Raw genomic sequence first — 23179 nt, 5'->3', positions numbered from 1 at the left:
CACTACATCAACACCACAAAATATTGCACCATGTTGTAACATTTCTCCAAGATCAGTTTGTATTCTGACTTCAGGTACCTATAATGTATCTAAAGAAGATCTGTCTTCCAAGCTCTTCCCTCTTTCCTGGATATAACTGCACACTAAGAAAATGACTGTCACACCTGAGGTAGTCATCCAACTTCAGCATGTGGTCACTCATCTTCATTCCTTCCAACTGGCAGCCTTACAAAAGGACAGTTTTGACCCATGTTCTCAATGAAGTCTTGGGAGCTAGTATAATTGTGTCTGAGCATTTATAAATTATAATACATACCTTTTCGTTATAAGTTGGATTTCTTTTTCATAAATAATATTTTAGAAGGATTTATTTTCTATGAATTTCATTTAGGATAACAGGGAGCACCAAAAATTATTTAACAGAAAAATGAGGTCTGATAATGTTGAAAACTATTATTCTATGCCTTAAATTTTAGTCTTAATTTCCTAAGGAATCCTCTTATGATCAATTTTATTTTGGAATACTGCTTGAACTAAAGAAACACTAGGGTTTAATATTATACTCTAGAATTCTAAAACTACACCAAGTTGGGCTCTCTGGAGGGATGGGCCTAGCTAGAAATCTGAATTTTTTTAAAAGATTTTATTTATTTATTTATTTGAGAGAGAGAGAGAGAGAGAGAGAGAACATGTGCACATGCACGCAGAGCACGTGCACAAAAGCAGGGAGGAGGGGCAGAGGAAGAGGCAGATGAGGTTCTCCACTGAGGAGGGAGCTGGCCCCACGGGGGCTAGGATCCCAAGATCCTGAGATCATGACCTGAGCTGAAGGGAGACACTTAACCAACCGAGCCACCCAGGTGCAGCTAGAAATCTAAATTTTTAATAAATATACCAGTGACTCTAGTAGAGGTTAAATTTGAAAACCACTATCTAAATCTAAAAGGAAGGGGCGCCTGGGTGGCACAGTGGTTAAGCGTCTGCCTTCGGCTCAGGGCGTGATCCCGGCGTTATGGGATCGAGCCCCACATAAGGCTCTTCTGCTATGAGCCTGCTTCTTCCTCTCCCACTCCCCCTGCTTGTGTTCCCTCTCTCGCTGGCTGTCTCTATCTCTGTCAAATAAATAAATAAAATCTTTAAAAAATAAATAAATAAAAAAAATAAATCTAAAAGGAAGAGTATAACTGCAACATGATTGTGGCCTCAACAAAACTTGTTTTGTTTGGCCTATAGAATGGGCCTGCGTGCATGTGTATTTTTTATTTACTTGCCAATATCTAATACTAGAGAAAGCTCTCACAAAAATCCAGGTTTCAGACTTCTCATTAAAAGAAAAAGAAATATATATATTCAAAACTGGCCCTCCCCTCTCTTGCATGACAACCTGCTGGAGCTGAGTTTGCTTCCCCTCCTTTTCCCTTCCCCCATTCCCTGTTATTTTACCCCCAAGTTCATCGTTCTCTAACTCAGAGAGCTAGCTTAGCTCCTGTAGTTATTAGTTTGACCCATAATGACTCTACCCACAAGTTCATTAGGAGAATGAAGTACAGATGAGACCAAATGAATCCTATATATTTATGAAATGTGCTGGCTCAAGTTTTACTTCAGCTAGTATTAAAATAAGTTTGCAAGGAGAGAGGAAGGGAAAATATATCCAAATCTATAAGACTCAGGATAGACAGTATTTTTAATTTATTGAAAATAACCCTCTTTTTTTGTACTGTATTTAAATTATCATTTGTTAGAGACTTTATCCTTAATATAAAAACAAAAACATTACCTTCCAATTTAAATGCTTTCTTGGAACTCTTGCTGATAATACAAACACCAAGATAAAATACATTGAGAGACCAGAATTGCACCGGACATTTTGAGAAATCTGAAATTGAAAACTCGTCTCAGAGTTTAGTTTCAGAGCTTTTATTTCCCATGTTTTCATTCATTCAGGTCTAAATGTCATGGCGAGGCACACAATAAATCTTAATTCTAGAATTATGCAAAATTCAGATCCTAATCGGCTACTAACCTGCTTAACCAATTAAAATAGAAATAAAAGAAACCTTAAAATGTGTCTAAAAGTTAAGAACTAAGATTTCAGTTTCACCTGTACTAAATTTCCAACAGGTGGGCCACATCAGAGAAAACAGTGTGAAAGATCTGAGACTTCAGCCTACTTGCAAGCTAGCTTACCATGGCAGAAGATACAAAGACTCAGGGATGAGAGACAAGGGGCAGTTTATTAGTTACTCACAATAACATAAGCCAAAGTATCAAGATTTTTGCCCTGGTTCCCAGAACCCAGGCAAGGTGAAAAGGGCCAGCTGACACCTGCACAGGCAGTGAGTGGGTTGTGTTACAGAAGAGGAAACCTAAGCTTGGAGAACCCCAATCTTTTATCATGGACAGTAAGCATGCCTGCCTTTTACTCCAGTAGACATTATACCGGACCATATGCACGCCTGCTCTTTGCTCTGGTGGAAGACACTATCTCTATCTTCCAAGGCTGATCCTTATACAAACATCTTTTAAAAATAGAAACAAAGGGCAGTCAGTACCTCCCTGGCACGACCTGCACAAACTGAGAGACCCATGGAAAATTGGCTCACTCAACTAGATACTGTCTGTAACATATAATCAAATGAAGAGTGTAACACTATTAGATATTTATAGCACCAATTTCATATACCCCTTGACCTAGCCTCAATTATTTAGCATTTTATCTTAAACCAACTAGACCCTCTAAAAGGAAGTATATATTAAAAATGAATTATTCCTTTTCCAGTTACTATTTTTAAAAAAGAGGTGCTCCAATATTTGCACTATTACAATTGAAAATCCTCAAGCATTTTACTAGAATATTGTGCTTACTTTAACTTTAAATGTTTCAAACCTGTTAACGTTAGCAATGGGAACTACCTGTCAAAAGTCTTATTATACCGTAACAAATACCACAAAGAGAACAGTAACTTCAACATTTCCAGCTGTCGTCTACAAAATACAAGAAAAGCCTGAACCCCAAATCACTTTGTTCTATTTCTCTTTACCCTTTACCATTTCAAAATAAAATCTCCGAATGAAAAAGACAACAAAATATCGTCTCTTTGGGTTCCTTTGTCCCTAGCAGAGGGAGAAAAATCGGGGACTCGTTAAGGCAAAGAACCTGAAACATTCAAGATAGAAAATAGACGGCATCCGATCTGTAATCAATCACTAAAGAAAGTCACCATCACTTCATCTTCATCCCTCCCTCCCCCGCTCCAGCTCAAATAACGTGGGTATATACGAGATGATTAGGATCATATGGACCCGGACAAAGCTTTGGGGAGGCAGAGGGTAGCAGTTAACTAGATGCAGTCGGCAAAGAATCCGAGATACACGCTACAGCCCACTCCAACAGAGGTTTTCAAAAGTGCGGGTCGCACGGGCCACCCAACCCCGGAGGAGAACGCTGAGCAGCAGGAGGAGCAGCAGCGGCGCCGCCAAGTCCTCAGCGCCCGTGGAAGTTGCTCGCGGGGCGCGCGGCACGCCGCAGAGCGCGCGGGCCCTCCATGTCACCGCCAACACAGACCCTCCTCCTCGCCCCTCCCCCGCCGCGCACCCCGGGCGGCGGCGACATGACAGCGGGTCGCGCCGCACAAGGGCGCTCGCCTCCCGGAGCCCCTCCCCTGGCTCCCCCGCGCCCACGGCCGGCTCTCACCTTGGGTGGCGAAAGGCGAGGAGCCGCTGACCGGAGAGCCGGGGGCGGGGACGGGCGGAGGGGTCTCGGCCGAACCCAGCATGGGCGCGGGCAGCATGAGGTAGCGCTGGGGCGCGGGTAGGCAGCGCTGGCAGAAGGAGTGCAGGCAGGGCAGCAGCTTGGGCGCCCGGCTCTGGATGTTCTGGTGGCACACGGCGCAAGTGTCCAACAGGTTGAGCCGGGCCGCCTCGCCTCCGCGCTCCGAGTCGGGGCCCTGCCGACTCTCGGCCTCGTTCTCCCCGCTTGGCGCCGCCGAGGGCCCCCCGGCGGCTGCCGCCGATGCCGCCGCGGCCGCCGTCGCCGCCTTCTCCACAGCCACCTCCATTGTCCTGCCCCCGCCGCTGCCGCCGCCGAGAAAGGGGGAGCGCGGTCTCCTCCTGCCGCCGCCCCCGACGACCTCCTCCTCCTCCTCCTCCTCACAGGCCGCTTGGGTGACCCGTGGGAGAGAGAGGGAGGGCGGGCCGGGCCGAGGAAGCCTCCTCAGGCCCCGGGGATCCGCCTCCCGGGTGGCGCGGCCGGAAGAAGGGGATCTGTCAGCGGGAACCGTTCCTCGCACCGGGAAGGCTGCGCCCCGTCCGCTTCGCCAACCGCCGCGGCGCTCGTCGAATCCGCCCAGCCCGCCCTCGTCTCCCCGCCTTTCTCCCTGGGCCCCCGGCCCACCTCAGGCCCCGCCCCCACCCTCCCTCTCCCAGCAACTGAGGCGACGGCGAGGAACGCACCGCCCAATAGCCGCAGCGCCTGGCCAGGGGGCGGGGCCCGGCCGAGCCCGCGAGGCTCCGACGGCCGCGGCGGGAGGCTGGGAGGTGGGATGGCGCTTGCCCAGCCCCGCCCCCCACCGAACTCGGAGAGCCGCGGCTTCTGATTGGGCCTTTGTGTGTGTTTCGCTCCTCTGAAAAGATTAAGGGATCATTTGTTAATGACAGACCGACTAATTCGGTTCGCCTGTGTTAGCTCCTCCTATGGGGTGGAGCTCCACCATGTGGGCTGAACGCGGTTAATTAAGTAACTGCTTTGAAAACTCTCGTTTTACTGCTGAAGAAGGGGGTCTTGTAGGAAGAGTAAATATGGTGGGAGGGTCAAAGGATGATGAAGTAAAGATTGTGAAGAGCAAACAAGGGAAGACTTTTATAAATGATGAAATGCTGTGTGAAAAAGATGTTGTGGGGGCAGCGAGGATTTGCCACCTGAATGTACTCTTCTCCATGATGAATGATGGAACATGAATAAGGGTGGAGGTTCTCTTGCAAAGTCTGAAATTTTTAAAGGATTTCCCCAGTGAAAAAGGAGAAATTAATTTTTAAAGTCAGTGATTTGCTTTTCAAATGAGTAAAAATGGTTCTTCCTCCAAGAAACAAATGTATAGTTTGAAAATGTCTTTATTGCATAAATATGAGATCAATTTGAGAAATAAAAATAAATCTCAGTACTGATGTCCAAGTAATTCCTTCAAATTTTTTTCATCCTGCCCCCCAAAACACAGACATGTCAGAAGGTACACACATTTTCACTCAAAAATTGGCCAAATTTTGGGGTGCCTGGCTGGCTCAGTCAGTAGAGCATGTGACTCTTGATCTTGGGGTTGTGAGTTCAAGTCCCATATTGGGTGAGGAGACTACTTTAAAAAAAAAACAAATTTTAAGGAGCTTGAAGTACAGAAATGGGGTGGGGGAAACAAAACTTTTGTACACACATGTAAAAAAATTGTATGGAAGTGCCATTTTTAAGTATGAATGAAGTAGTGCTGGACCATTGAGGAAAGTGGGATGGGGTCAGAAAAGGCCTTGTTAAAGTTGGAATGATCCTGGAAGGAAAAAATGGCATGAGGGAGGGCAAACTCTGGGCAACCTGACCTTCCTTACCTTTTCCAAGTTATTCTTCTCCTACCAGCCTCTTTCCCAAATGGATACTAAATTCAATCACTATAGGCCTCCAAGAGGGAAGTTCTCCTTAATGGGATTCAAGGGCTAGCTATTTATTTTGTATAGTGGTCGTTTCTTAAACCTTAGTTTGCTTAAGAATCACCTGGCAAGCTAATTTAAAAGCAGGTTTATGGGCTCATCCCCATATTCAATTTTAGAAGCATCTGGTGATTGTGATCTGGGTGGTCCAGGACCGCCCTTAGAAAAACAGGGGCCATCTCAAATTTCTTAACCTAACTACCATCCCTCTATGATTTCATCACCCTTTCATCCTATACCCCTCAAGCCGAAGCTCCCTCTATCCTCATACTTAATGCACCAGCAATTTTAACGCCTCCCTGCTTAGCACATGCTGTTCCCTTTGTTTTGGAATGCTTTTCCCTCAAAATTCAGACTTACCAATTGTTTCCCTAAACCACCCCAGACAAAGTTCATCACTCCTTCCCCAGTACTCATTCTGTGCCCCATCTTTTTGTAGCTGCACCTTGAAAATCTTTATATCCTAGGAAAGCAAATTCTGCATTATAAATTAATGATTTAATATGCTAATAATTCATTACAGAGGTGGTATACAGGATTCAAACAGACTAAAGACAAGTGCCTTTTATATCCTTTGATGACGGTGGTGGAGAAGGAAAAAATAAGGGGTAAATTGTGGAAGCTTGTTTTTGGAAAATTCCATGCAATTTGATAGCAACCCACTAGTTTTGTTTCTCAAATCATCATGGATAATCAGTTTTAGAGATAATTATGTTCCATATTCTTAGGCTCCTAGTCTCATGTAGTAAAAACAATCATGTGTTTGACTTTGTTCAAATATATACGGCTTCTGGTCTTTTTAATCCCAGAAAAGGAATTTATTGTTTCAAGTGTTTTTATCATGTGATTTTCTTATCTCGATATTGTCTTCCCAAGTGCATTGCAAAAATATTTCACAGGGATCCACACTATGATAGATGATTCTTCCTTAATTATAGCTCTCATCTATCTCCCCTCTTGTTCTATACTGTCTCTGACTCCCTACTTCATCCAAGGCTCTCCACAATTTCAACCCTATCTGATCTCCCTGCCTGCTCGTACTTCTTGCCCATATCCACTCTAAGCTCCAGCCTAATTGGATGGCTTGCTGTTTTCTAAACTGCACCAACACCACCTCTACCATCCCTCTGAGAGAGGGGGTAATATTTGTCTCTGCTGGAAGAGAAGGGACTCTCCAAGGAGAGCAAGAGCATTTGAGGCTGGTGAGGATTTCTCATGCCCACCCCTTACAAGGCAGTCATGAATAGAAATTCCAGATCTTCCAGAAAAGTTTAACGAAATCATTTTTGAGTAGAGCTCTTCGAGGTTACGATACATGTCTAGGCAAGGAAGGTGTGAGATAACCCCCTTTACCCAATCTCCTATAGCTATAGAGGAATAAGGAAAAGATGTCTGCACTGTCAGTAGTAGCTGAGAGGTTCGGATAACTTGAGACCTCATCGTAAGCACAAGGATGTCTCGTGCAGGGACCAAAGACTGTCTCGTTATCTCAGTGGCTTCCACAGAGGTGGCCGCAGTCAAGCACCAGTGCAAGCAAGGCACATTCTGTGTATGCCATCATAAACTGACGTCCTAGGATCCAGTTCTCTCCCACATATCACATGGCCCTACTAAACCCTTGAATCTTCAAATTGGCCCTAGACAGAAAGGAGAATGAATATTGTATTGATGGATTTAAAACCCAAAATGATGACCAAAACCAAAATGGAAACAAAACCTAAAGTAACTGAGAATATGGCTAGATTAAGTTTTCTGCCATCAGGATAAAGGGTTAACTCAGTGAGCGTGGGTTACTCAAATCCTGCACATTCCAAAGAAATGCCCTTTGAACCTTTATCCTACCTGATAAGAGGGTCGCTGTATGCCTGAGGCTTTGGCCTTACACTCTTATCAGTTTGATCATAGTTTATACTAACAATATGACTTATGCTCATGCTGTTGTGTTTTTATACTCGAGGCTCTGGGCCACAGTGTGTTTGACCTCAGTGCGGGAGACTGAGTAGCTAAGGTCAGTCACCTGGGTACTCTATGCCGGTGTGACTGGCCCCCAGTTAAAATCCTGGACACCAAGACTTGGTGAATTTCCCTTGCTGGCAACACTTTACCCACGTCGTTACACAAAGTTGCTAGAGAACTAAGCCTGCTGGTGAGACTCCACTGGCAGAAGACACTGGAAGCTCACTCCTGGTTTCTCCTGGGCTTTGCCTAGGTGCCTTTTCCCTTTACTGATGTTCCATCTGTATCCTTCTGCCATAATGGTTGGTAACTGGGATACAGATGAATCTATTTTTCTAAATCTTATGAATCCTTCTAGCAAATCATTGAAACTGAGGGTGGTCTTGGGGACAGCCAACACAAAGGGCATGCCATTTCTCCTAGTGGATTGTAATTCCTTGAGGCTAAGAACCATCTCTTTTTTGTATTCCTTTAATATCTCACAAATTGCATGGAAGCAAAAAAATCCGAGCTTGGTTCCTCCTGCTTTCTTCCTTTCACCCTTTGCTTCATTAGAAGTATTTGCCTCAATTATAGCTCCTTTGCTCAATGGTTTTGTTTGATTGTTTGTTTGTTTGTTTGTTTGTTGCTTTTTGTGAGCCATTTGCTGAAGAGGAAGGGCCAGGAGAGATAATTGCAGTGTTATCCCTTTTCCCTAATTACCTCCCCTCTCTAGTCATTTTTTTCTTCTAGGTAAAAATTGGTTTGAGAACATGGAGTGTGGAGGTATAGAAGTCACCAAAGGGCTGTGTAGTGACAGGAAAGGGGCATATTTATTCTCTTGTCAGAAGGACAAGAGTAATGAAGTGACCTGTAAACTGAATATTGACGCCTGAGGCTTTATGGACAGAGATGTTACAGACAGTTGGAGCAAGTCAACTTAAGCGCTAGGAGCAATACCTCTGCAGAACATTCTGGGAAAATCTAAGGGCAGAGAGAAGCCCCACATTTTAATATTCTGTCTGCTCTGTGGAAGCACTTTTATTGGGTTTTATTATTAGATTAGGAATTGCAGAAGGGAAAAAGAAGAAAGAAGCAATGGAAAACTCATTGATCAAGTGCAAGCCAATCAGATGACCAAGAAAAAAAAAGAGGGTGAGAACAAGGAAGATAATAAGGGAACAAATGAAAGAAAACAAATGGAATAAAAGGAAAAAGGAATAACCCTTGCAGATAACAAGAGAAGAAAAAGTGGGGTAGCTAGTAGCTGGAAGGAGAATGAGGAGATTCATGACCCTCTGTGGGGAAGGGGCAGATAGGTGAGAAACCAGTGGGTGGATCAAAGTGGGGGTTTGAAAGAATTCTGAAGATGATGACATGGTTTATTCCGGGAAATAACTTATAAAAAATTTATCCTAGCACAACCCAACATAAAACACAACCAGAGCAGAAGCCATTTCTACTTTCCAAGAAATTATTTCACTTGAGAGTAGAATTCCTGCTACGCATTTGTACTTTTGAAAAGTGTCATTCTTTTGAGTTTTTTCTCCCTAACATTTACCCTATTTGAAACAAATCTTCATTTGTTACATAGCTTTTTGTTTGCTTTTATGTGGTGATATACATCAAGGATTCCTTTTAGCTATGCCTGCTCTTCATTCTAGAACTTGTTCTTAACTTCGTCCAAAGATACCTGACATAACCTCCCTAAACCTCACATACAGAATTTATTGCTCCTGGGGAGCGTGCTTTCAGAATCTATGTGAACATACTCTATACATATACACCGACACATATATAATTTGACGTAACCAGAGTCCTAACATACGTGATTTTAGCATTTTTTTAAAATCAATGCTATGAACTGAATTGTGTCCTCCTTTAAATTCACATGTTGAAACCCTAATACCATATGTGAGTGTTTTTGGAGATACGGTCCTTAGGAGTTAATTAAGATTAAATGAGGTCGACAGAGTAGAGACCTAGTCCGAAGGATTGGTGTCCTTATAAGAGTAGGAAGAGACCCGAGTGCATTCTCCTCCCCCACCCAAGCACATGCAACAAGGAAAGGCCATGTGAAGACCTAGAAGGATGGCCATCTACAAGCTGGGAAGAGAGCTCTCCTCAGAAATTGAATTGGTTAGAACCTTGATCTTAGACTTCCTAGCCTCCTGAACTGTGAGAAGTAAGTTTCTGTTGTTTAAATTCTCCAGTCTGTAGTGTTTTATTAGAACAGCTCAAGAAGCCTAAGAAACCCAACAGTGCAGGTAGACAGGTATAGATTTATGAAATGACTTTTAATGATTGCTTATGATTCCATTATAACAAAATTTATGTCTAAAAAACTATATTGACTGATATTTAAAGCTGTATTAATTAAGTTATGGGCTAAGCTGGTATGACAATTCCAGCAGCTCAAACAATATCAAGTTTATTTTGCTTTTATATAATATGCCCCAGTGTGGGTCCACAGCTCTGCTTCTCAATCATTCAAGGCAACAGTTCTTCTAGCTCCTTATTCCATCATCCCTTAAAATGTTGTCTTTGGCGACATGGCCAGATTGGCCCCACAAGTGCGATGTTTTCACCTGAGAAGAGAGAGGAACTGGAGATTTCCATCAAGTAACACAGAAGTCGGGTGTTTGCTTCCACTCACGTTATATTGTCACAGGGCCACACCTAGCTTCAAGGTAAGCTAGGAAATGTCCTGTTCAGTGAAGTAGTCATACATCCTAAAACTTGGTCGAAGTAGACATTCTAATGGTAAAGGGATAAGGGAAATTTGGATCGGGTAGATGGGGGCAGAAATTAGTAACCTGACACGTGAATATTTTCAGCATTTCACTTATCTCTGTGACCTTACCCTGAATTCCTAGAAGTGAAATTCTTAGAACAAGCGTTGCACAATTAATATTTTTATATTCATTGCCACACTGCCCTTCAGAAATTACTTATACTACACGCCCACTAATGTTGTGTGTGAATACCAGTTTCCCTACCTCTTTGCCATTATTCTAGTTAATCTTTGCTAATCTGAATGTCTAAAAAACGTAACTCAGTATTGATTTCATTTTCATTTCTTTGATTAATGCTGAGACAGAACGTATCTTCATATATATGGGGACATTTATATCTTTTTCATTTGCGATTACCTGATCATGGCTTTGGCCTATTTTTCCATTGGGTGCTCATCTTTTTTCCTTATTGTTTTGAAACAGATTGTTTTTTTTCACACACCATATCTTGCAAAAAATACTTTTCCTACGTGTCATTGGTCTTTTAATCTTGCAGATTTCTTATTCTGCTAGGCAAAACTGTTAACTTTTTATGTAGTCAAATTTATCTTTTTTTTTTTGTTTTCTGGGTTTTGATTTTGTGGCATTTTCAGAAATGCCTTCCATCCAGAGATTATACAAGTATTATCTTCTAAGATATATATTTTAATGGGTAATACATTTGTATGGTGTAAAAATAAAAATATAAAACTACACAGTGAAAAATCTTGCTGCTACCCCTGGCCTCTTCGATCTCATTAACTTCATGACCCTCTTCCTCTTCTGGAAAATCCACTATAAACTCGTGAGAGCAGTAAAGGGGGGAAAAAGTATTATTTTTAAAATAGTTTTGACCTCACGGACCCCCTGAGATGGCATCAGAAACCTTCAGGAGTTCCCAGACCACATTCGGAAGACCACTGAGCCAATCCATTACTAACAGAGAGAAGACTTCAAGAAAGCTAGCTGAACAGATTCATTTATTAAATAATTACATACTTATTTAGTGATTGATAATTTTGACAGCCCTTTCCATGTGACTGTTTCATAGTACTATTTCTTTCTGAATTAAGCAATTATGGAAGCTTGGAATAAAGACTAATATACTCCTCCATATAGCCCCAACCTGCTCTAACACTCCTCTTCGTGGTCACCATGGTAGCAGTTGGTTGTATATACTTCCAGACCTTTTTCTGTACCTGTTTATTCATATATACATGTCTCTTGGGGGTTTCAGATTTGTCAACCCCCCCACACAACACACCTGAATAAGATTGTGCTGTGTAGATTGTTTCTATAACTTGCTTTTTTTACCTTTACAGCCTGAAGATCATTTCGTATTTTTACACGTAAATGTACTTCATTCTTTTTAACAACCGCATAATATAGGAACAGTTTTGTGACATGAACATTTGTTATTTAGGGGAAGGAAGGAAAGGAAAAGCGAATTCATTCTTGTTTCCATGTGGACGACTAGTGGTACCAACTACAATCATTAAATGGTTCATCTCTCTCTTCCCAATTTGAAATAGTACCTGTAGCTAATACCAGATTTCCATATATGCACGGATCTGCTTCAGATACTATTTCATTGATTGATTTGTCTTTTCCTGAATACTATTTTGATTTCTTTTTTTCTTTTTAAAGATTTTTATTTATTTATGTGACAGACAGCCAGCGAGAGAGGGAACACAGCAGGGGGAGTGGGAGTGGAAGAAGCAGGCTCATAGCGGAGGAGCCCGTTGTGGGACTCGATCCCGGTACGCCGGGATCACGCCCTGAGCCGAAGGCAGACGCTTTAACGACTGCGCCACCCAGGCGCCCCTATTTTGATTTCTATATCTCTATAATATATATTGCTAAGAGTAAGTCCACTCTCCCTTTTATTTCTCTTTTCAAATTGTTTAGACTATTCTTATATGTTCACTACTCCATATATATTTTTTTCTGCAAGGAAACAAAGTACCCTTATTACCTTCTATAATGTATTTAGAGTTTTGCTTCTCAGAAGCAATTTGAATAGGAATTCAAATACATTTTTTTCACAGTCGTCGATATGCTGGTCAGGATCTATAACGTAAACTTTAAACAGGGAAATACTACATCACTATCCACATACGTTTTATAATCAGGTTGTCAAGTTCTGTAAAAAATCTAATTGTGATTTTAAAAGAGGAAATTAAGTATTTTTGAACAAGAAATACATGGGTCTGATGCAAAATTCAAAGCAATGTGTGCCCACTGGAAAGCAGTCAAAGCAGACAGCACATCGATGCTAATGGGTAGTAGAGAATGAATTTATGATCCTTATGTTCTTAGTTTATGTCATGACCATTAATTCTGTCTTTGGTTTGTACCTCTATTTTTCTCTAATTTTTATTATAGTTATAATTATAGTTAATGGTACATATAATTGTATCTCTTTCCCCAACAGAAGTGTGAACTTCCTAGGGACAGTATTTGTCTTCACTTCTCTTTGCAGCCTAGTGCCAAGAATACAGCCCCAAGGCTTGGAATACCATTAAGGAGAGAGAAAAAGTTGATTTTGATATATAAGAAGGTGAGCTATATTAAGACTGGGACCCAGCAGGAGTAGACTCTGAAAATGGAAAAAAATCATCCCTTAAAATATGTAAACAAGCATCTGCCTCCTAGAAGGAGAGACTTAATACACATGGAGGCAAACCATCCCTGAGTTCCAGGTATACCTAATCTTGCTTTAGTTGTGCAAATGCAAAGAGCTTTTTCCAATGGAGCGGTGGTCTAGGAGCTAAAGTCTTCTTCATAATTCTGTGACATTTGTCTTCATGCTGGAAACAACTGTGTATCTGAGTATTGTGTTTCCTTTAGATTCTCGTTTAGAGAAATGTTTGCTTCCTAGATTCCAATTGCCCCATGTAACTACTTCTGCATATTCTTGGGTCATATCTGTAGTTACACCATTTATCCTATTAGTTGCCCATGGGAAATCAAAAAACCCTGAAGATCGCTGAAACGGTATGCAAGCCTGGCCATCCCTTCACGGTGCAGGAGAAATTGTTCAAGGAACTATGCTGATCTTGGTGCTGTTTGCTACTGACTAGACTGTTGATAGCACATGGTTTTATTCAAGACAGAATATCCTGGACTCTGATAACACTACTGATATTGGGTTGCTGTATTCTTATATACCTCAACACCTAGCATACTGAAAACACATGAGACATTTCTTGAATAGATTAAATAAACTATGTTTGGGGGGATGAAAAAGCAAGACCACAAATGGCTGAGGATGGGGATTCTTCTGAAGATAATAGGATTTCTAGTCTGCTAGGCAGAATTCTATCCACAGAGAGGAGCCAGGAATATAGCATATAGAGGAAGGAAAGCTGAATTCTACTCCAAACTGCAAATAATTTAATGTCTACACTCAGGTATTGGTGTCCTGGAGCTGGCTTGTTGGGTTGTGCTGGTTCTTGGCTGGCAAAAACCTACTGCCAAGTTTTCAAGAATCTTGCAAGCTGGTTGTTAGATTATTAGTAGCTGAAAATTGGCCCTGGTGGGAGTATTTACACTATGGAAATCTATCAGATAGAAGCAAACATCGAAATGGCCTTTTTCTAGCAGGTAGAAGCAAACACTGAACTGGGCTTCTCTCCCCCTAGAGAGCTAGTTGTTAAACATCTATAGGCACATTACTGACTCCAGGTAAAAGAGATGGACTCAAACACCTCCCTCATTTGCCTGGGACGGTCTCCTTATACTGCAATTTTCCTGATGTAAATACTAATAGCTCCCCTTTCACTGCTGAAAAGTGTCTAGTTTGCACAATAAATATTTGGCTATTCTAGCTCAAGGGCACTCCTTTACGGAGCAGTAAGCTGGCCCTGCAGTCTGGCTTGTGGCCAGGCTCAGGGACTCCTAGTGTAAGACCCCAGTTGGGACTTGGACCTACAGGGTTTGAGAAACACCAGATACAACTATCTTCTTGCTGAACATCTTTAATTCATTCCCCTAAACACTGGTGCTAATTAAAAATCCATTTTCAAAAAAATAATTTTCACTAATTTTAATGGGAAGAATCATGATGCCTTAAATCCCAGACCAAGATCCTATATAACTTTTGCAGAAAAATACAACTAAATAATACAAATTTGTATAAATAACAAACAACAATTTGAAAGTAAATGAACAAGATTTGCATGTAAAGTATAATGTAATGAAGGTTTATTGTACTTGTCAAATGATGAATTAAGGACCTGGTGGTCAGGGTGGAGGGGGAGGAAGCAGGGGACTCTAAGGAACTTTCAGCCAGACATTCAAGATCAGAGTGAGACACATTTAATAATAATTTTCTCTTTCTGGAGACTACAACTAGAAGCAGCTTCTTTTGTGGACATAATCAATTTCTCAGAATATATGACTGATTCAGAATTTTTCTCTATCTTCTCATAATTTGCAAAAATTCTGTACACAATATGGTGAACTCTCCCTTAAAAACATTCAAAGTATTTTATTCTTTCTCCTTTTTTCCCCCTCAGAAAGGTAGTTTTATTAAAGCATGGGGACAGGACTCATGGGCAGAAAGAGCTGCCTTCTCTCTCCCTTTTCATTCTGCTTATCACACCCATCTTTTTTGAATGGCTAGGTTTCTCATTCTTCTCTTCCTTCTGTACCATTTCCTTTCCACCAGTATTTGAACCTTTTGGAGGCTCATACTGCTTTGTACTTGTCATGCTCTTAAAAATAAAGTTATAATAAAAAAAAACCCTTTAGGACAAAATGAAGGCTAACCAGAAAAGCACTTCAAAACACACTGAAGAATCCCTCCCACTTAATGCACATGAAAAATCGTACATAATACAAGCCAAACGTAGCACACAATTCAGATCTGTTCCACATAATACTCTTTAACTAGAAATTGTTGTGTCAAGTGAATTGGCGAGTGGGTCTTTGTTTAAAATGATAATGTCAAAATACTGCTGCTTATAGAATATTGGTTTAATGTTTTTGAGTGAAAATATGCTGCCCTGGAAAAATGACTTGTCAGAAAAGTGGCTTCAGTTGTGTACTGAATAGTGTCTAGGGGTCAAGAACGATAAATACAAAAAATTCAGGCTGATGTGTTGAAATTCCATTCTGAAATCTTTAAGCATTTAAGTCGTGTCAAACGTTCCGGCCAAATCTTAGCTGTCACCATGGGGAATGGAAGGAAGTGTGTGTGCCCATGCTTGAAATGGAGCAACAGGAGAGAAGGAGGTACAACTTAGAACACGAGGGAACTAGACATCCTCAGAGCTTCCGAAGAGAAGATGAACAGGTCGGATATAAAGGACTAAGAGTCACACGGAATTAAACTTCTCAACAGCCACATGGGAAGCTAGAAGACAATGGGGAAAAAGGCTTTAGAATTATAAGGAAAAAGTATTACCAATCCTGAAATTGTTTCTAGATTATTCACTTGATTTTTAAAAAGATAACATCAGTCCATAGCTCTGTGATTATATGTATTCCTAATTCCTCACAAGCATAAAAAGTAATCTCACGGGAACGATGTCTCTGCCCTATTTTTAACATTATTAATCATTGTGAAGTGTTGCCTATTACAGACTTTATGACAGGATGCCCTAGAAAGCTGTGAGGTCTTCCTTGATTAGCCCTGCCCTCTCTCATACCTGCCTCTCAAGGAGAATTCACTCTCCTTTTCAGAGCTCCAATGTCACTTATTTTGTATTTTGATTAATTCTCTCCCCATTAGATTGTAAGGGTCAGAAGCTAAGCTTAATCATTTTACTATACCCGCTTGTCTAGCATAGGACCTTGAACATGGTAGGTGCTCAATAGCTATGAGTTGAATGTTCCAACACCTGGAGTAATTTTTTATTTTTAGAACTCTGTTAAACTTTTCCATTATTTCAGACTTCCTCCCCAACACCACTCCTACCTCAAAGTAAAAAGAGCAAAACTTCTCTCAAAACCACGATTTCCTATAATTTGTTGCACAGGGAAAGAAAATTAATGTTGAAATCCTGAGGTCCAATCACACTTCATCCCCTGATAATATTTTCCTTCTTTCATTTAAGTATCAATCATTAAGAGAAATAACTGTTTATTACATTCAGTTCATTATTCATTGCTCATAAATATTTGAATTGAATCACTCCAAATGAGATTTGGTAATAAAATATGCAATTTGAAGTCTTGCTTTCTATCAGAATAGTTGATTCCAGAACTTTTTAGAGCTCCAAGAGCACTCTTTTTCTAAATTGTACAATGAATGAATCCAGTTTGACCATCACACTGGTGAGCATTCATTCCTTGGAATTGGAAAAGTATATCCATTTAGCTTCTCTAGACCACATGCCCAGAAGGTGCTATCTGCCATTTCTTTTTATAAAAGCATAGTACTATAAAAGTATGAATGCACTAGTGGGAGTATAAATCAGTTCAACTTGAAATATGTAGAAAAAAATCTTTTTTATAAGTTTTTATTTATTAATCATTTAAGTTATCTCTACACCCAGGGTGGGGCTCCAACACATTACCCAAGATCAAGAGTCACATACTTTTCCAACTGAGCCAGCCAGGTGCTCTTATAGCAAAAATCTTAATTGTATGTATACATTTGACCCCCAAATTCTACTCTTAAGACTTTATTTTATGAAGAAGAATGCACAAATTTAAATAATTGCATATGTACAGTTTTAAAAAATCATACCAGTAACTATGGTAGTCAAATAAGTAGAAATAACCTATAAACCAGTACTAAGTTCGTATAAATAAATGGTGTTGTAACCAGGTAATGAAATGCTATGTAGCCTTTAAACATTCTCTTGTCAGTAGGTGATAAACTAAGTTTCGAAAGACAGAAAGAAAAAGAGGAAGAAGGAAAGAAGGAAGGAAGGAAAGACGTGGAAATCTACGTATTAGAGGTCTATATTTCAGGGGTCTTTTCCTGAGCGAGAGTGCAGGTGATTTTATTCTCTTCTGACTGTATTTCTACTTTTCCAAGATTTTAGACAATAATAGTTGTTTTTTTTTATACCAGGCAACAGATTTTAATAAATAAAAATTCAAAACAACCCAGAGCATACCCCAATGTAAACTACGGACTTTGGGTGAGAATGCTGTGTCATTGTATGTTCACCAGTTGTAACAAATGTATCACTCTTGTAGGGAATGTTGTTCGTGGGGGAAGCTATACATGTGTGAAAGTAGGGAGTATAAGGGATATCTCTTTACCTTCCGCTCAGTTTTGTTGTGAACCTAAGACTGCTCTAAAAATGAAAGTTTATTAAAATAAGTATAAATAAATAAATAGGAAATAAAAGGGAGGAAGTCAAAGCATTGGTACTACTGTTGGGTAAAGTAGTAGATTCAGTAACTAATCTTCTGATTTTGTTAATCATCTCTCTCCTGTTTTTCTCTTCCTACTAAGTCACATTTTCTTTAAAACATTGGAACCATGCATAATTATAAGTTTATATTTTATATAGCTCTATAATTTATGAAACATGTTACTACTTAAGGGAAATAAAAATGTCTCAAATTTGAGAAATGTGATGTAGAGTAGAACACATCTTTGTTGTGATGTAATAATTAGACCACGTTCAGAGAAGGTTTTTCTAAGAAAATGTTTTAAGCAATTTTCGGTTAGACTTTGATTAGGCTCTTTAAGCCAGGACTCCTTGGAGAAATGACTGATCTCAGATTCGGAGCAGGAAATGTATAAAATGATCCTAGAACATCTTGTCCTAACCAGAAAGCAAAGAAACTATGAGAAACTACTGTGGTCACATCAAAAGGATACAGGAACCAACTTGAAGAGGCTCCCATTGATCAAAGTGATAATTTGAACATTAAAAAGAAGAATGATAACCACAATGAATTAAACATAGCATCAAGTGTGAAAGTTTAAGCATCCATATATAGTTAACACTAAATCACTCTGAACATCTTTGGAGGATTCCAGAGAACCAACTCCTTTGCCCACTAACAAAAGTTATCCCACCTCTCCATAAGAACTGTACCTCGGGGAAGTCATGTAGGAAAATTCTTCCTTACAGAGAATTCTAGATTGGAAGTATAGAAGAATTAATACAGTTGCAACATCACCATACATCCTTTAATGAAATAATAGATCTAGAATATGATCATCAATGAATGTGAAAATCATTAGGTGAAAAGTTGGTGGGAAACTTAACAATGAAAGGATCAGGCCAACGGCACCAGAAACCAAAGATCAATCCTAACATCACAAAGAGAGAGCATTAAGTACATTACATGCCTCCTGGTGTAATAGAAAGTGTATTATCACCAATAAACTATTTTTGGGAAAAAAAATTCAGACTTGAGAATGATCAAGGCCCTATATCTAACTACCAGTTTATGGGGAATTCAGAGAATTGAAGAACAGTGTGGGGTGGGGGGAAGGGGGAAGGAGATGCAACAGGCAAAATTCAGAAAACGGGAAATTTTGTATAAATACAGATAACCTAGGTTCTTCAACATCAGAAACAAAGTGACAGAGAGAGAGAGAGAAAGGGAGACTATAGGTTAAAAGAGACCCAAGAAATATATCAACCATGTGCAATGGGAAAAAGACATTGTTTGTATCCCGTAGAACACAACAATTGTAAAAAACAAATATTTATGAGACGATAGAGGAAGCTGGAACACTGACTGGATATATATTATTTAATGATATTAAGGAAAAATTGTAAATATTTCTTAGTGATGCTAGAGGGGAGAGAGAGAGAGAAGAGATCTTAGAAATACAAGCTCAAGTTATGTACGGGTGGAAAATTTCCCTCTATTCTCTTAGATTCTCCACCTGGATCTACAAAATAAACTGACAACAGACAGATTAACAGGACAAAAGGCACACACATTTATTTGATGTTAGAAGTTTTGCGGAGCATGAGGGGACTTCACAGAGTGAAGAGAAAACCCCCCGAAGAAATGGGTAGGCTTGGAGGCATTGGTACCAATCTGCCAAAAGAGGATAAATTAAGAGAGAAGTGACAGGACAGAGGAAAGAGGATTTGAGCTTCAAGGGGTGGCAAGTTGTAGGAAGGCAGGTGTATGTGGGGAACTAGTGGTAAATAAAGGCTAGGTAGCAAGGCTTGTTTGGGTAAACTCTTCCTTGGTGCCGTTTCCTCTCAGGTCATACGGTTGTTATTCTCTCCCTGGAATGGCAAAGGGGCATGCACCTTTGAAAGGAGGGTTTATGGGGGTTTCAGGAAGATAAGGGGATGGCAGAGAGCTCCTCCTGTGTCTGCTTTTTCTCCATTGCCTTCAGCTCAAAATAAACCTTATCCCAAGAGGGGCATATTTCGGATGGCATATTCTGACATCCTACATATCCATAGATGAAATCTGGAATTCACTTTAAAATGATCCAGTTGGGGAAAACAAACAAACAAACAAACCAGTTTGGGAGGGGGAGTACATAGGAGTATATATAAATAAGATTGGTTATATGTTTATACTTTTGTTTTTTTTATAAGACAGACTACTTTATTTTTTTTAATAATAATATTTTTTATTATGTTAGTCACCATACAGTACATCGCTAGTTCTTGATGTAAAGTTCCATGATTCATTAGTTGCGTATAACACCCAGTGCACCATGCAATACGTGCCCTCCTTACTACCCATCACCAGCCTATCCCATTCCCCCACCGCATCCCCTCCGAAGCCCTCAGTTTGTTTCCCAGAGTCCATAGTCTCTCATGTTTCATTCCCCCTTCTGTGTACCCCCCTTCTTTATCCCTTTCTTCTCCTACAGATCTTCTTACTTCTTATGTTCCATAAATGAGTGAAACCATATGATAATTGTCTTTCTCTGCTTGACTTATTTCGCTTAGCATTATCTCCTCCAGTCCCGTCCATGTTGCAGCAAATGTTGAGAAATCGTTCTTTTTGATGGCTGAGTAATATTCCATTGTATATATGGACCACATCTTCTTAATCCAGTCATCTGTTGAAGGGCATCTCGGCTCGTTCCACGATTTAGCTATTGTGGACAATGCTGCTATGAACATTGGGGTGCATATGGCCCTTCTCTTCACTATGTCTGGTTATATGTTGATACTTTTGAATCAAGATGATAGGTACCAGGTGATTATACTATGCTCTCTTATTTTGTATATATTTAAACCACAATAAAATGTTTTACAATAAAGAGCTCTTATAAATATTAGATTTTCCCACACAGTGTTGTGAAGAGTAACTTGCACATGGGAAGTGTAATAACTTGATATGTGCGTCGTGAGTAGGTTTTCACAGTGAGTTCAATTCTAACTTGGTAAGACTAAAACATATCATTATAGTAAAAACAATAATAAAAGAGCCTTCAGTCCATCAACAAATATTTATTTTTTTATTGAAGGATAATTGACATACAATATGTTATTAGTTTCAGGTGTACATCATCATGATTGGAAATTTTTATACATTTTGACATGATCCCTACAATAAGCCTGGTTACAACACATCACCATACAAAGTTATTACAGTATTATTAACTATATTCCCTATGTAACAAATATGTATTGTTGACAGTATCATTTAGGTAAGTACTCTGGAACTAAATCTCTAGAAGCTGAAGGGAAACAGAAGAGAAGCACAGTAATAGCCTAGTTCAGTTTACAAGGGAAAAAGCCAAGAAAGAGAGAGCTTCAGCAGGAAATTAAAATCCACTTCTCCACAATTAAGGCAACCAGATTCTCTTCCAAATTTTAGGGCAGTAATTCTGACAAGAGCCTGTTAAATACTGGTGAGTTTGAAGGTGAAGCAATGGGAGAATTAGAACAACTTGGAAGAACTTCAAACTGAGTTAATCAGCGGTTGAAAAGATTAAGCAATTGAGATGATGAGAGAGGGGAGAAGCGTGGTATAAAAGCCCCACATCCTCATTTATCACTGCTGAAGTCAATAAGTAATGTCTAAAATTGATAAATGACCAAACAATGGTATAATGAAAATACTAATAGCCAACCTATATTAAGTATTAATGTGCCAAGCATAGTTCTAAGTTCTTGACATGTAATAATTCATTTGCTTCTCTCAATGATGCTATGAGGTAGAAATTATTCTATCTCCTTAAGCATGTTATTTAAATCAACAAAGGTAAGTAGTAAGAGAAAGAGCTAACAATTAAAAAGTGGTTCCCTCTGGAAATGGAACTAAGAGGTAGAAATATTTATTTTTTTATCGAAGTATGACTGGTGTCCTTATAAAGAGGGAAATTTGGACATGGAGACAGACACATACAGAGGGAAGACTATGTGAAGGCACAGGGAGAATGTCACGTGAAGATGGAGGGCAGGAGTAATGCTGTCCTAGGCAAAAGAACATCTGGGGCCACCAGAAGCTTCCCTAGGAGGAAGAATGATTCCCTTATAGCTTTCAAAAGGAGCATGGCTCTGCTGACACCTTGATTTTGAACTTCTAGCCCCCAGAACTACGAGACAATAAATTTCTGTTATTTTAAGCCACCCAGTTTGTTGTGAAACCGATCCATTATTCTGTGTCGTTAGGTTTCCTGCTTTTTTCCCCCACCCAAAAATAGGCTGGGGATCTATCCAACGGGGCACTTTAGAATGTGAATTATACATCCCATATAAACTGGGGCTATTCTGGGTAAACTGGGATAAATGTCACCTAGTATATATAAAACTACCTCCTTTTTATTTTTAAAGATTTTACTTATTTATTTTAGAGAGAGAGAGCATGAGCGGGGGACGGGGGGAGGAGCAGAGGGAGAGGGACAAGTAGGCTCTGTGCTGAGCGTGGAGCCTGATGTGGGGCTGATCCCATGACCCTGAGATCGTGACCTGAGCCAAAAACAAGAGTCAGATGCCCAACCGACTGAGTCACCCAGGTGCTCCCAAACTACCTCCTTTTAAAATGCTGCATAATATTGCATAATATAGCTATAGTTTATTTAGTCATTCCTCTTCCAGTGGACATGTTTCTTTCTTCTCATGTTTCATTGTAAAAATGATACAATGATTACTTTTTTTTTTTCAAGAAGGGGACTGTGGGGGAAGGGACAGAAGGAGAGAATCTTAAGTAGGCTCCACACCCAGTGTGGAGCCCAACGTAGGGCTCGATCTCACAACCCTGAGATCATGATCTGGGCTGAAATCAAGAGTCAGATGCTGAACTGACTGAGCCACCAGCCACCAGCCACCAGCCACCATGATTGCCTTATTATGAGTTTTCCTGCATGTGTGTTAGTGCTTCTCTAGCATAGATGCATAGAAGTGGAACTGCTGGGTCATACGGTATATGAATTTTCAAATTATCCTCAAAGTCGACTGACCAATTTCACCTTCACCATCAATGTAGGAGAACACCTATTTTCCTATAACCTCACCAAACCTGATATGGTCAACTTTGTAATGTTTACCAATATGTTGGTTGAAGAGTGACATTTCATTCTTGTGTGCAGAATAAATTTCACTTATTTCCCTGATTACCGGTGAGGTTTAACATTTTCTCATATGTTCGCTGACTATTTGTATTTTGTCTCCTGTGAATTGTTTGTTCATATCATTTACTTACTTTCTATAAAGTTGTTTGTCTTTTTCCTATTGATGTAAAGGAATACATATATAATATTATATATTTATATAAACATATTCATATATACACACATATATGAATATATATATTCTGGCTTATAAACCTTGCTGGTTATATACAGGGCAAATATTTTCTATCTTTCTATCCATTTCTTTAACTTTGTTTATGGTATTTTTTTTAATCATACAGAAATTTAAAATCTT

At 40.0% G+C, this 23179-nt stretch overlaps 1 protein-coding gene across 2 annotated transcripts in view; it reads right to left on the bottom strand.

The window, feature by feature from the left end:
• TRIM24 (tripartite motif containing 24) overlaps positions 1-4355 on the bottom strand; it is a 92461-nt gene extending 88106 nt beyond the window's left edge. For both annotated transcript variants that reach the window (XM_026511684.4, XM_048212918.2), the window contains exon 1: positions 3698-4355. In XM_026511684.4, coding sequence (XP_026367469.1) covers positions 3698-4061 — 364 coding nt within the window. In that variant the 5' untranslated portion in view covers positions 4062-4355. The remainder of the gene's footprint in view (positions 1-3697) is intronic.
• Positions 4356-23179: the final 18824 nt, after the last annotated feature.

This window comes from Ursus arctos, unplaced genomic scaffold (assembly GCF_023065955.2).
Source record: "Ursus arctos isolate Adak ecotype North America unplaced genomic scaffold, UrsArc2.0 scaffold_3, whole genome shotgun sequence".
Taxonomy (NCBI): Eukaryota; Metazoa; Chordata; class Mammalia; order Carnivora; family Ursidae; genus Ursus; species Ursus arctos.
Note: the sequence above shows the minus strand (reverse complement) of the source record. Positions and strands in the feature narration are given on the sequence as shown.